Below are 14,001 nucleotides of genomic sequence, written 5' to 3' on the forward strand. Positions count from 1 at the left end.
CGGGCGGCCGCGGCGACGCGCCGGCGCCCTGCAGCACCACGCGCGAGCCGCCCGCGCCGCCCGCGTCCAGCAGCACGGCCGTGGCCGCGCGGCCCTCGTCGCCCGACGCGCCCGACGCGTCGTTGTCCGTCGTGGCGGGCTCGGACTGCGTGCGCCGGTGCCTCCGCCACGCGTGCTGGATCAGCCGCGCGCAGTACTCCTCGCGCTGCCGCCACAGCGTCGACGACACGGGCTCGTAGCCGACCTCGTCGGGCCGGCCCACTTCCAGGTCGCCCGTCTCCTCGATCGGGTTCCCCTTCCGTGCGAAAAAGTCTTTCGTCAGCGCGTCGAGGATGTCCACGCAGAACATCATGTCGCCGCGACATATGGGAATGTCCATGGATATGATCTTATATTTGTTAGGTTTGTGGATCTGGAGCGGGGGCTCCAGCACGTCCAGGAACTCGGACAGCTGGTCGTAGCGGATGTACTGGGTCCCGTCGGGATCGAACCGCTGCCAGATCTCGTAGTACATGTCGTAGTCGTCGTCCGTCAATCCTTCCTGCACGTCTTCCGTCGCCTGTTTCACGAAATAGTCGGTTAATAAATATTCGTAATAAAAACCCGTAGCTGTAAAAGGAACAGTTTACCTGTGAGTAGTTTTCGAGAATGACGGCGATGTACATGTTGATAACGATGAGGAAGGATATGACAAGGTAAGACAACAAAAATGTAATGCCGATAGTGGCTGAACCACAGTTGCCGGGATAGCCTCTTTCATTATCCGGCTGATCGCATTCTTCTTCGTTGATGATGCCATCCAATACACCATCCCATCCCGCAGAAGTAGACATCTGTAAATAGAACCATAGTAATTTTATGTATTAACATTTTATAATTAGAAATGTATAAAATTGAGTATTCAGCTCACCTGAAATAGCAGGATCATACTTTGCACGAAAGTTTTAAAGTTATACACGTCGTCAAGGCCTCCCTTGTTCTTGACGTGCATGAAGAATGACATGCCAAATATAGCGAAAATAAACATCACAAGGAAAAGCAACAGGCAAATATTGAACAGAGCTGGCAGTGACATGGCCAGCGCAAAAAGTAACGTTCGTATGCCCTTCGCGCCTTTCACGAGTCGAAGTACTCGACCGACCTTAGCTACTCTAACTACTCTCAGTAGTGTCGGTGATACGAAATACTTTTCTATAATATCACTTAGCACCAAGCCTGTAGAATAAAAAAAAACTTGTATTAATAACTTCGAATCAGGTATTGTACTCATAGAGGAGCAAAGTATTATAGAACTTACTAAGAATAGAGAACATGACTACAACGAAATCGAACAAATTCCACGGTTCCACGAAGTAGTGATACCGTAACGCGAATATCTTTGATAGGCACTCTGAACTAAATATTACAATGAATATCGTGTTGAGATAATCTAGGACAGTGCTAAATGTTTCCGTTTGTTGGTAGTGGTCCAAAGTCATCGTCAACATGTTCAATCCGATGAACAACATGATAATCATGTCGAATTTCTTGTCTGTCACTATCTCGAACACTATTGCTTGCGGTCGCCACTGAAATTAAAAAAAAACAAATAGGAAATTAATTTTCGTGGTGCTAATGAAAATAATAAAAAAAACATATATTTTTTATATTAAATATTTAAGTTTGTTTATTACCTTTGGCCTTGGTATTGCTTTCAAAGGCTTTTTGGATCCCATCTTTTTCATGGCGTTGTAGTATTTCTTCTGGTCTTCAGTCATGAACATTTCAAGACTGCCACCGGCTTTCTTTTTCTGCTCGTTAAAGTTGTCGATGATCACACCGATGAATAGGTTGAGAGTGAAGAATGATCCAAATATTATAAAGAATACGAAATACAAATACATGTAGATATTCGTTTCTCTTATTGGTTGCTTTCCAACTTCTCTGGAGTCAATAGCATCATTCATAATTTGTATCCAACCTTTGAAAGTGGCTACTTGAAAGAGACAGAGGTAGGCTTTGCCGACGTGATCGAAGTTCATTGGCGAGTTTTCCCACGTGTAGTTTTCTACATCACAAGCATTTTTGTCTGGAATGATTTCATGGCTCAGAGTTGTGTGGTTCATGTCCACGCACTGCAATGGATAACATAAACAAGTGATTTAAATTTTCAGTAGAGGCTATAAATCAAGGCAAGAAAAATTTTAAAATTCCTGACCTTAAAATATTTTCCAGCGAAGAGCTGAACGCCCATGATAGCAAAAATGAGCCAGAAGATAAGACACACGAGCAGCACATTGAAGATAGAAGGAATCGCTTGTACTAAAGCATTTACCACCACCTGGGATATAAGATCTTTATTACAATCACGAAGAATTTTTAAATTTTAGTTAAGTATTTTACTACATGAAAGCTTCTCGCTTGGTGCAAATTATGTAATTTTACTAATAAAAACTTGCTGATTTACTATTTTATAATTAATTTGATCACTAAAGCCTAGAACCTACTTTATGATACAATTTACTCTAAAGACCACCGAACAAATCACAAATAATAAACATGCAAAACAAAAGCGACGACATTAAATCTACGTAAAAGCTCTTAATTATCTTACCTTGTAAGAATAATTAGAATAGCATGCGGCTCTTCGAATTATTGTACGATGTAAATACAAGAAGAAAAGTCTAATGTGCAGGATCTAAAAATAACATTCCGATGAACTAATATAAATACTTAAGAGAATCTAAACTAGCTAAGATGAAGATCCAAGAAAAAAGTAGACCAAAAAGTGACCATGAATGCAACTCGACATGAATCCGACCGAAACGAATTCTAAAGAGGATTTTACGAATGTCATGATGATACTAAGCCATTCAGGGGTGCCACCGACGACTCAAGATGATTGTAGTTGATTCGAAAAATCGATTATGCCAATGAGTTAAAACAACTTGAAAAAAAAATGTTTTCTAAACCAAAAGACCGGATGATCAATGCAGAGGTAACCGAGAAGATTGCTGAGTAGTCTTGTGGAGTTTTTATTGGCTTTAATGGATGTTTGAAAAATTTACAAATGTTGGAGTCGAGAATTGTGTGCAGAGCTGAGTGTAGTGTGATAGTTGCGCCGGCGCGCCGCACAGGGTGGTACGTACCCTCATGCCCTGCATGCGGCTCATGGCCCTGAGCGGCCGCAGCGCGCGCAGAGTTCGCATCGTTTTGAACGCCTGAATGCCGCCGGCGCCACAAAGCGCCGCTACGAAGTTTACAAGTGAGACCTGATGAAATCAAGGTAGTTTGAGAATAACTACAACAAATAAAGTACATATTTTTATTACAATCATAATCACATAGGTTTCAATAGTTGCTATGATACGTCGCACCTAGATAAAAATACAGGAACGATAAAGAACCAGCTTCCTTTAAAAAAGAATATTAAAGTTTTATCAACTTTGAAGACGCTACCTGCGAATCCAACCTTGTGCAAATAAGTGATTTATAAAACGAGGAAGACAACATCCCTGCAAACATATCAACCGAGCAGTCCAGGTTTAAGTGAAATATTTATAGACACAAATAGATAATTATACATTCAGGAAAATTTAGATACCAGGGAAAAAAACGAAAGCAAGAGTTAAACAATTTATACAGCCCAATACAAGTGTTTCTCTGATATCTAAATAAAAAGGTAATTGAAGGATACATCGACAAAGTATTAGTGTAAAGAACAGTATAAATATTCATTAATGACATTCATAGCATTCAAGATAAAGTGCTATTTTCATTACAAATTTTCTAGGTCACAGAAAATAAAATATTAGTGATTGTTACAGTAGAAAATAGCACTATCTTTATACTAGCACATAAATAGAAGTGGTGTCGCCACATGCACTTGTAAATAGGCCTTGGTATACAGGTGTCACTAAGCCACGTAAGACGGGCGGATCTTCGAAGTCTGGCCAAGTAGATGAAGTAGCATGGGTTGTGGTTAGAGACATAGAAGCATCCACAGTTAACATTACGACATCGAGAGCTCCAGGCAGCACTGCGAGACTAGTTGGTCTCCGCTGCGACAGACATCGAACAGTCAAAGCTATACGCTTGAAGTTGCGCTGCCCATCGATGTGTTTAGTGAAATTTTAAATTTATTTTTGAAGTGAGAAGAGCAATGAGCGGCGCAACGGAATAGACACCAATAGCGTCACTTGACGAAATTGTGACGGCGCGTACTCACGCGCATTCCCTCCCATCTGGAGACAGCTCGCAGTGGGCGCAGCGCGCGTAAAGTCCGCATAGAACGGAACGCTGGGATGTCGTCCGCACCAGCCATCACCGCGCCATGGTTTACGAGCGATAACTAACGTGACACTTACGATCATTTACTTATCAATAAGTTAAGGCTATAATTAGAATATAAATCTTAATTTAAACGAAAAACAATCAAGTTCATGTTGATTGCTCATAATTATTTTAAATAGATTTAAGTATATTACTTACAATGACTGTCACTATTATTTCAATATATGTATATATATATATATATTTTGAATAAATTCCTTTTTGTGTTTGTTAATAAACGTTACCTTTTAGCTGTAAAAAATCTGTTAATAACATAAACCGAGTAACTGATAGAACATAAATAACCAGAATTGATATTACCATGACAATGATGAAGTCGAGCCAACACCAGGCATTGGTGAAATATTTCTGGAAGCCGAGAGCGAGCCACTTGATCAACATTTCGAGGAAGAAGATGACGGTGAAGATTCGGTCCATGTAGTACAGGATGTCTTGAAGAATGGGCCGATGTGGTAAATGTACATCTTCTAGCGCCTGTTTGAATCCAACAATGCCAATCAGTACATGTTATCAACAAGAGTACAGTTGCTTACGTAACTGAACAGAGGAATGATGCAAAAATCTACTCACCAAAGCCAAACTACTGAGCAAGATCATTGTAATCACAGCCGTTTCAAAGTATGTGTTCTCTATCAGTCTGAAAGTCTTCAGTCGTAGCATGGCCCAACCTTGCCAAAAGGGTGAGTCGTCATCTCCAGCGAGGAATGGGAATTTCACATAACATGGCTCTGGACAGCAATCCGCTGGCGAATCATCCACTACATCTTCATCAGCTGCTACAATTATATCTTTGCCTAAAATTCCGTCTATTTTTTCTTCTTCTTCTTCTAAAATTTCTGAAAAAAGCAATGAAAACGAAATGTTAGTCTTACCTCTAAAAGTAATTTTTGACCAGGTATTTTAAATAATTATATCAATTTGTACCTTCTTCTAAACCTAATTCTTCTTTACTAGCGTCTTTCTTTTCTTCGCCATCTATTGTATCTGCTGAGCCTTTGTGACTTTCATCTTTGAATGATCTAATTTTATGACTACCATACGACTTTTGACTTATTGTGTCATCATCCTGTAACGTTCAAAATACACAAAAATATATTTTTTAAATGTTTAATTACTCAATAAATGGTAAATTCAAGTGAAGAAATACGCACCTGGATCGGATATCCATGATTGAGTTCACAGTCTAATCGATTATCTCTATGATTATCTGTAATTGCGTTTATATTGTTCATCAAGATTTTTCCTTTTTTGTATTTATTGTCACCTGGAACACCATTTACTTCATCTAAAGTTTCATGTCTACTCTGTAAAATTGGCAAAAGTGTGGAATTGCTGTTTCTGTTACCTGGTATTGTAAATTCCATGCCATCGCCTATCGCGACTTCTACTTGGTCTTTTAGTTTCTTGTCTTTGTAAAGTACAGCGTCATCGAGGTCCGTGCCGAGTTCCAGCTCATTGTCGACCCGTTCTGAGGAGACACAGCGGCCGCATAATGCCGCCTTTAAGCCTATTGTCGCGTCACCGTGAGTCACCGGCCGCCGCAGCATCCAAGCATAGAAATCAGACCAGCACGAATTCAGAACAATCTCTTACAAAACTCCTTTTATTAGACGAACAAAATTGATGGTTAAGTGGAGCTGTTTCTAAAATAATTGTATCTTAACTTAAAGTGATTTTTGCTTCAAATATTGTTATGAATGTGATCTTTGGCAAGATAAAACTCTAGGCATGATATTTAGACAAATTTATAACCTTTTTAACATATGTTGAAACAAAACAAACAGTAAATGTAAAATCTTATATTTGAGGATACTTACAAATCTTACAAATAGGTTATATACCAAATACGTGCAAATTACAACAATATGTTCACAAACAACAAACAAAATAAATACATAGTTACATAATGGTAAAATAAGCTACTACATGATTAACAAAAAAGAAATGATGAAAATAATAAAAAAGAAACACTAAGTAACAAAAGGGGTTCAACGATATCAACAAGAGTTCAAACTAACACACGACAGGTCTGCAAATCTACACTTGGATTCTAGGGACAGGCAACGCACAGTGAAGACAAAATACACGAGGTACATTTACAAATATCTTTATTACAACCGGTATCATGCTATTATATATTAACACTTATATCATGCCACAACACTTAGTATTTTGGATTCTTTGGCTCCATCGGGGCTCTGTACTTACCATGCATGCATTATATTTTATACATTTTGATTTTACACATATTGCTAGTTTATCAAGAGACGTACAAGGTGAAACATTAGCTAACACTTTTGTTTATTTAGAATTAATAAAAACGGATCTATATTCCATTTATTTAATTGACGTATATAGTTTTGAATCAAACTCGTATCTATCATGGTAGAGATCGGAGGTCCGCTTTTATTTCTTCATTCTATATGATTTAAAGGAGCAACAGACGAAAAGATCTTTTTAGGAAGTTATTCGTTGATATGTTCGATAATCGATTATTGCTGTAGATTCGAAGTATATTCTCTAAATCTTCGCGTTGACAACACATAATAAAGTGCACTCTATATCACGCGTATAGCGAGAACCAGATCCTTTCATTTGTTGAACTTTAAACATGTACAACGACATGCCACAACAAACTGGCAATCTGACACACATCTTACCGGGAGCATGTATAGCTATCTGATTGGTCAATTTGTTCTTCAACAATTTGAGAAACTCGTTGATGTTACGTTTCACCCAGTCGATGAACCTTGATATTCGATTAAACGCCTCTGCGATTTTGTTGGTGTCTTGATCCGCAGTAGGCGTGGATAAACTCGATGAACCGAAATTTGACAGTAACAGGGCCAAGAAGAGGTTAAGTACCTGAAATTATATCATATATTTTAACCCTAAGATGGTGTTGACAGACCTTAACTTCATTATTAAATAAAAAGATTTATAACTTAGGGCCAGGCCAAGGATTGTTGAATTAAAGTACTTACCACAAGATTGCCAATGACAACAGTTGCCAAGAAGAACGGAATACAAGACACATCGCCGACCAACATGCAGTCCCACATACTTTCGATCCATTCTCCGCACAGTACTCTGAATACAATCATGAAACTGTGCATGAAGTCTGTGAAGTTCCATCTTGGGAGATCTCCATCGGGAAAACGGTCCACGTAATCTGTATGCACAAAAAAACGGTTAAAATATATTCGTAAATAACAAAGAAGTTTTCTTTATCATTACACAGATATCTAAAAGCAATACTAAACTCTTTTTTGTTACAAGTGTAATTGCGCAAAATTATATAGCACATAAGATATTTTCTAAACAGTATTTAGCGACATTTCAGTCAAGTTAACATTTTAATTGATCTACATCACAAACTACTCTGATATTAATAGTACAGAAGAGTATACGACTATTTAGCATGCTACGAGTATAAATACTTACTAAAGATACAAAGGTAGCGCTGGTAAAAGGGAAACTCAAAAAGGATGAGAAAAGAAAAGGCTGAAGAAGGGAAGGAAAAATAAATGAGAAGCAGGTTAATGATTGTTACACAAGTGAGGCGCCTTTTTAACGGCTGTTAGCATAGGGACACCGGACAACACGTTTGGGACTTGAGCCTCACTTGGAAGGGATACACCAATTGTTGCCAATCACCTAGATGATAATGAGCATAACAGTGTGACGCACATCAATACAATACTTACTAGTTAAAGGCAACGATCCCGATTTCAATAAAAGTCTGGATAAAGAGAAGTATGCGATTCTTTACGAGATATCCGTTACAAGTTTAAAAGTTTGAAAATTCTGTAGCTTTAAGAGAGAGAATGTTAAAGATTCTTCTTATCCATACTTAATGATTGAATGTATTTTAATAACGAAATTGATGACTGAAACTTTTTTATAACTATTATATGTATGTATGTATGTGATACATAAGTACATTTACGTCACATAAAATCGGGACCGCTGCCGCAACAAGTAACACGTCCAAACACCAATGAACATGCAACACTCCCACCAATCCACTTACCCACGTAATTTTTCCCGAATAGTTGCATACCCATCACGGCAAATATGAAAATAATGATGCACAATACGAAGGTCAGGTTGCCCAAGGCACCCATCGTCCTACCCATTATCGAGATGAGTAAATTAAGTGTCGGCCATGACTTTGCCAATTTGAATACTCGAAGCTGCAATTACAAATTGTGAAACAAGGCGTCACACAAGCTCGCTTACCGGCGCTTCACCTATGCTACTGATGCTCTTCTCCACCGACCCACAAACACTCATCACATTCTTTCCATTACAATGTTTTTGAACTTTATTTCTCACATTATTAATTTCGGTGTTATGAGTGGTTACGAGTTTGACATGTTAGCAAATGTGTGCTTGAGTTACCTATCAAAATGTGCATTGACTTAAATCTGTATGAGTGGGATATATGTTTGTCTACAAATTATTTGAGACCTTTTCATTAACAGCGTTATTCTTCTGATTCATTTCTTTATTAATTTGTTCATACTTTTGATTAGTTTGCCTAATGTTTTTGTTAATGACATAGATCCCATCAGTAATGACTTGGAGCGTAAGTACCCTTCAAAAGCAAAGCTGCAAGTCAAATCTATGTACTCGATGCAAAGCTTAGGATATGGTCTCAAGCTGCGTGGCATAGCTTTATAACGTGTCTCGTCTCAGGCTCATCGTGTTTGGAGCCACATTCCGTGTTATAAAGCCACAGCGTGGACTCTCAGTTCTTTATGAAAAATGTTCACTTAAGCCCAGTGTAAAATATTCGGGAGTGTGAAGCTGAATTAATAATGAAGCTTAATTTTTAGAGATGCTAAATTTTCTTTCAAAATAGAACCTGTATAATTCTTCCCAAACAACTGCATTCCCATCACAGCGAATATGAATATAATGATGCAAAGTACAAAGGTCAAGTTCCCTAGAGCGCCCACAGTCCTACCCATTATGGATATAATAAGGTTTAGCGCCGGCCAAGACTTGGCCAGTTTAAATACACGCAGCTGAAAATATTTCATCATATTCACACGTTAATATCATTATTGACGTTGCAGACAATACGTTTGTGTTGTTGAGAAGTATGTGTCAGTACAGGTGACGGATTCCCAGTAAAAAAAATGTCATGTTGAGTTGGTTCTGTTCAACACAGATACTTACAAATAAATACATTAGAAGTTACAAACAAACCATAGATGTAAATATTCAATTAAGGTACTCGGGGACAAACTTGGGGTATAACAATAATATCGTTATTAAAACAATTGATTAATGTTACATAAAAATTTACAAGTAAAGTGTACTAAGAGCGATACTCACCAAACGAAAGGAACGTAATACTGACAAACCCTGAACACCTTCTAAACCCAACTCCAATAATGATAAGGCCACAATGATAAAGTCAAATATATTCCATCCTTCTTGAAAATAATATTTTGGGCTCATTGCTATCAATTTTAACATCGCTTCTATACCGAATGTTGCCGTGAAGAACTGAAAGGGTACACGTCATTATATTTCAGTAATTAAGAATTAAATCTAAATGTGAACAAAATATCTGACAAACTTACGTAATTGCCACTTTTGAGTGCTTTTTCCATATCTTTGTCCATATCATGATGATCTAAGGCCATGAACAATGTGTTGACCACTATACAAAGAGTGATGAATAGTTCCACGAAAGGGTCAAACACTAACAGTGCAACGTATTTCTGGAACTCGAGCCAGAGCCAGCAGCAGTCCCACACACAGAATACGTCTATTCCTTTCATGAGGCACTCAAGCAGTCTCTCCTTAAAAGTGGGCCCGTCCTCATCGTCGTCCGCCGCTGTTGGGAAGTAGTACACTGACACTGTTGCGTCCCATTACCGGCAGAGTGCGTGTATGTGTGTGTTTCACAGAGAGAGAAAAAATATTGTTAGTATTCGCTCATTATCTTTTAACATTTTTTATTTAAAGGAAGGATTTATTTTCCAGGGAGATAATTTTTTTATCGTAATTTCGAATTTGACGAAGATATATCGGCATCAATATTCATATTTTTTGAAATTTAGCTGGCTGTCATTTACCTTTGGGAATTCAGAGATGCTTGAAACTCTGTGGGTTCTATAAAAGTGTTAGAGCTCTTAGAAAATGATTTTCGTGGGAGCCACAACTCTATTTTGTGAAATTCGTGCAAATCAAACCCAAATCGGTACTGGCAGTGACTATTATCAACTTGAATATAAAACCTTGCACATGAAGCTTACACTGCTCTACTCAAACGCAGTCATCGATGGATTTAAAGGATATTTAATAGCAGTAATGATGGGTTATAAGGCCAAAAAATATGAATATCGTGATTTCTAAGACCACATTTTCGATTTTTTTTATTGAAGCTCACTACTTCATGCCATGACCTCAACTCTAATAAATAAATAACACAAGTATTATTGCTATTTTAAGTAATCAAACAGTGCATGCATATAAAAAATAGTACAACAGAATACAGGCAAAAGCTTTTCAAATAAATCAGCATAAGCAGTAGGTTTTGTTTCTGTGATATTTTGTAGTTAGTGCACCGGAACATGTATATTGAGCATCTCAAATGGAATTAAAGCGTGAAATTTGATCTTGTAGGATTTATATTTTATTATCCTTTATTTTGGAATTAACTTGAGGTGTCAATTTCAACATTTCTTACGCTTTTACGTGAATGGGTTACAAACTGGTGGCAATATGTGATAGTGTAACATTGCTAATTGTCAAAATTGTCAGTCAAAGAAGAAGTTTTGATAATTATAGATTGCTGTCTATATCATGAATGAGATTGGCGATTCTTGTGTAGATAAATCTGTTCAATAGTTAAAGATAGACTTCATGATACCATTAAGATTGAAAGGTTCACTTCCGCAGATAATTGCGTTCTTAATGTCCATACACAGTTGCACAAAATTCTTCTTTGTCTGAACGTGCTAGTGCAATTGCAGCTTAAATTTAAACACAATAAATGACATCCATATAATATTTCCTTTGCCAATTATGCTCTATTTTGCATAATGAGCAAATACTCTTTGTGTTGTGTGTGTTTTGTGTAATAGTGTTTATGGTACAGTCAATTCTGTTACGTTTCACAATAAAAGAATAGTCATATTTATAGAAAAGTTGTCTTCAGTGAAGAAGCGATATTCGAAACACAGACTTAGCACATTAAAGAAACGAACACTGACATTGAAAATAAAGATTTCACAAGACAACAGTAAATTAACTTGTAACTGTTTATTGTTACAAGTGATTTAGTGTCTAGAATCGTACCGTTCTGTTCACTGGCTCTACTTTGTCGACCTGCTTGCTCGATGATCTCATTTAGTACCATTACATCTGAAACATGCCAATTGGGAACATTTCAACTACATTCTTAAGCAAATGCATCGTGTTGAGTAAATGAAAAATGATTGTTACCTCTCATATCTACAACGTTAGGCTGCTGTGAGGATTCTATAAAAGGATTGTCATTTGACGGTTTCAGTACTTTTCCAGCTTCGTCTGTGCATTCAGTCGTTTCCTGGAAGGTAGAAACAATAGTGATTTTAAATCTCAAGTAGAATACCACTTCGTACTTTTGAGACAAATAAAAGATAACGTCTTTAACCTTTTGTTTGTGCTAAATTATTATGCTATTACATTGTTTATCATAAAGATATTGGTATGGCTAGGCAATATTTTTGTAGATTTTTAATATTTCATAGAAGTATTTCAGTATACTTACGTATTCCCTAAGCGGTCTGGAGGCAAGGGAAGAATCTTGTCTCGGCAGTGGGTAAGCATGAGGTTGCGACGTCACGCTATGATTCCTCGATGCGGATCGGTTGCGGAGCTTGGCCTCCTTTGTTTGAGATTTTCCGCCTCCCAGTAAGTCGCCGTGAGACGTGTACGACAGCCGAGATTGGTGGGATGTGTACGACGAGTGCCGAGAACCTGGAATTTGTTTAGAAATAAGGTGTTAGTAACCAACAATTCTTGAAAACTAATTGAAGAGTTCTTTGACGTTGTTCATGGCAAAGGACAAGGAAATCCTATTACCTACTACATAATATCATTGTTTGAAATATAGTTAATTAGTTACCAGAGTGATAGTACAAGATAACCTCACATTTTGATTTTTCAATCTCAAGGTCGATTGAACAAAAAACGTAAGTTATAATTACCTAAATTAGCATAGTAGACTGGAATGATGATAGCACCGTTTTCTTCAGACATTGGCGTAACAGCATTCGAGTCATCCGCATAGGGAAGATGTTCTTGAGCGTCCAGATACGTTGACAGCACTAGAGGTTTTCTATCAGCTCCAGGTGGGTACCTCGGCCGCCCATTAGGCCTCAGGGCCATTTGATGGGAACCTCGTGACCCTCGGCGTAAGTTGAACGGCGATCCAGGTAGCGATAATGACGCCTGTAGCACATTCCATTATTCAAAGTATTCATTTTATGATCGTAACATGACAACAGTCAAAGGGTTTTACAGGTCAACTGATTGAATAATAAATTGGTCATGAGACGTTGTCGATGTTATATCGTTTGCATTTTAGATTTTCAGTGGGTAGGTACTTTTCATATTGATTGCATTCATCTTCTAAGATGATTCTTTAATTTGAATTTTACTTAATGCTAGAGTATACGTATTCAACAGGTACCTACTTAATTTTCCTCAATTCAGATCGAGTTTGTAAATTAACTATTCATCCAATCTATTTCTATTATTAAGTAATTTATTTCTAAATAAACCGGTTGCAGAGGCTTTTTTTATGAAGTAGTCTTGGAATTGGTTCTTTGCAAAATGTTTACTTTCATGTGCTGATAAACAAAATAATAAACAAAAATTACAGTAAGTTGGAAATGTTTAGAAAAATGGAAAGAAAATCAATGAAGTCAAAGAACAAGAAGGTGCTTGTAATTGTCTCATTGCATCAACTCGCGCATTTGCTAACATGATCTGATTTATATCACAACAAAAAAAAAGTACAACCCAGATGCGACGGTCTGGTGCAAATAGACATTTAGGCTTAATAGCAAATTCTAAAAGAGCGAGAACAGATAGAAAGATAAACAGATAGAAAATTAAAATTCGAAGTCCTATTATAAAGGAAGAGGAAAGGGAGCACAAACATTAACGAGGATTGATGGACAAACCTGTGAGCCCTCCCGCAGTGGCCCATATGACTGTAACTGGCCGTATTTATTTATGCGTTCAGGGTGGGGGACCTTCAATGCACAAAGAAAATTTTGAATTTATTACCATCACTCGTATTCTAAGCAACTTATATCGACCAACTTATCTAGACATACATCGAATAGGACAAAAGGACCGAGAATAGGCTCTGCCTAAACACTGACAACGAACAAAACAAAATCACCTCTGCCATACAAAGTAAAATATAAGTTGCAGCATTTAAGCAAGTTAAGAAAAAACAATGATGACTGTTGAGCAGTGTAACTACTGTGATAAACTGCCAATACGATAAAGTAAAAGAAACGTATTTGCCCCAAATACAATAAGAATTAAAGAGATTATACTACAAATATTCAAATTTCATTAAAGTATATAGAGGTGTAGACTTCATGATTCTGATATTCTTATTGTAAATGTTGTAACAATAATAGTCTT

General features: G+C 37.4%; 1 protein-coding gene across 2 annotated transcripts in view; it reads right to left on the reverse strand.

Moving 5' to 3' along the window:
• Positions 1 to 14,001, reverse strand: part of LOC113234948 (sodium channel protein para) — a 122,308-nt gene that overhangs the window by 3,291 nt on the left and 105,016 nt on the right. The window contains exons 16-37 of one of the 2 annotated variants that reach the window (XM_026470472.1): positions 13,527 to 13,598; positions 12,546 to 12,789; positions 12,107 to 12,315; positions 11,800 to 11,902; positions 11,653 to 11,718; positions 9,930 to 10,210; positions 9,679 to 9,852; positions 8,366 to 8,528; positions 7,317 to 7,504; positions 6,993 to 7,197; positions 5,678 to 5,800; positions 5,484 to 5,596; positions 5,257 to 5,398; positions 4,903 to 5,168; positions 4,633 to 4,806; positions 3,129 to 3,251; positions 2,198 to 2,320; positions 1,674 to 2,114; positions 1,298 to 1,568; positions 911 to 1,215; positions 630 to 833; positions 4 to 559 (exon numbers count right to left, since the gene is read on the reverse strand). In XM_026470472.1, coding sequence (XP_026326257.1) covers positions 4 to 559; positions 630 to 833; positions 911 to 1,215; positions 1,298 to 1,568; positions 1,674 to 2,114; positions 2,198 to 2,320; positions 3,129 to 3,251; positions 4,633 to 4,806; positions 4,903 to 5,168; positions 5,257 to 5,398; positions 5,484 to 5,596; positions 5,678 to 5,800; positions 6,993 to 7,197; positions 7,317 to 7,504; positions 8,366 to 8,528; positions 9,679 to 9,852; positions 9,930 to 10,210; positions 11,653 to 11,718; positions 11,800 to 11,902; positions 12,107 to 12,315; positions 12,546 to 12,789; positions 13,527 to 13,598 — 4,546 coding nt within the window. Of the gene's footprint in view, positions 1 to 3; positions 560 to 629; positions 834 to 910; positions 1,216 to 1,297; positions 1,569 to 1,673; positions 2,115 to 2,197; positions 2,321 to 3,128; positions 3,252 to 4,632; positions 4,807 to 4,902; positions 5,169 to 5,256; positions 5,399 to 5,483; positions 5,597 to 5,677; positions 5,840 to 6,992; positions 7,198 to 7,316; positions 7,505 to 8,365; positions 8,529 to 9,678; positions 9,853 to 9,929; positions 10,211 to 11,652; positions 11,719 to 11,799; positions 11,903 to 12,106; positions 12,316 to 12,545; positions 12,790 to 13,526; positions 13,599 to 14,001 lie in introns of both variants that reach the window. The other variant, XM_026470471.1, reaches the window with a different exon arrangement.

The sequence above is a fragment of the Hyposmocoma kahamanoa genome, unplaced genomic scaffold, assembly GCF_003589595.1.
Source record: "Hyposmocoma kahamanoa isolate Upper Pololo Valley unplaced genomic scaffold, ASM358959v1 86, whole genome shotgun sequence".
NCBI lineage: Eukaryota > Metazoa > Arthropoda > Insecta > Lepidoptera > Cosmopterigidae > Hyposmocoma > Hyposmocoma kahamanoa.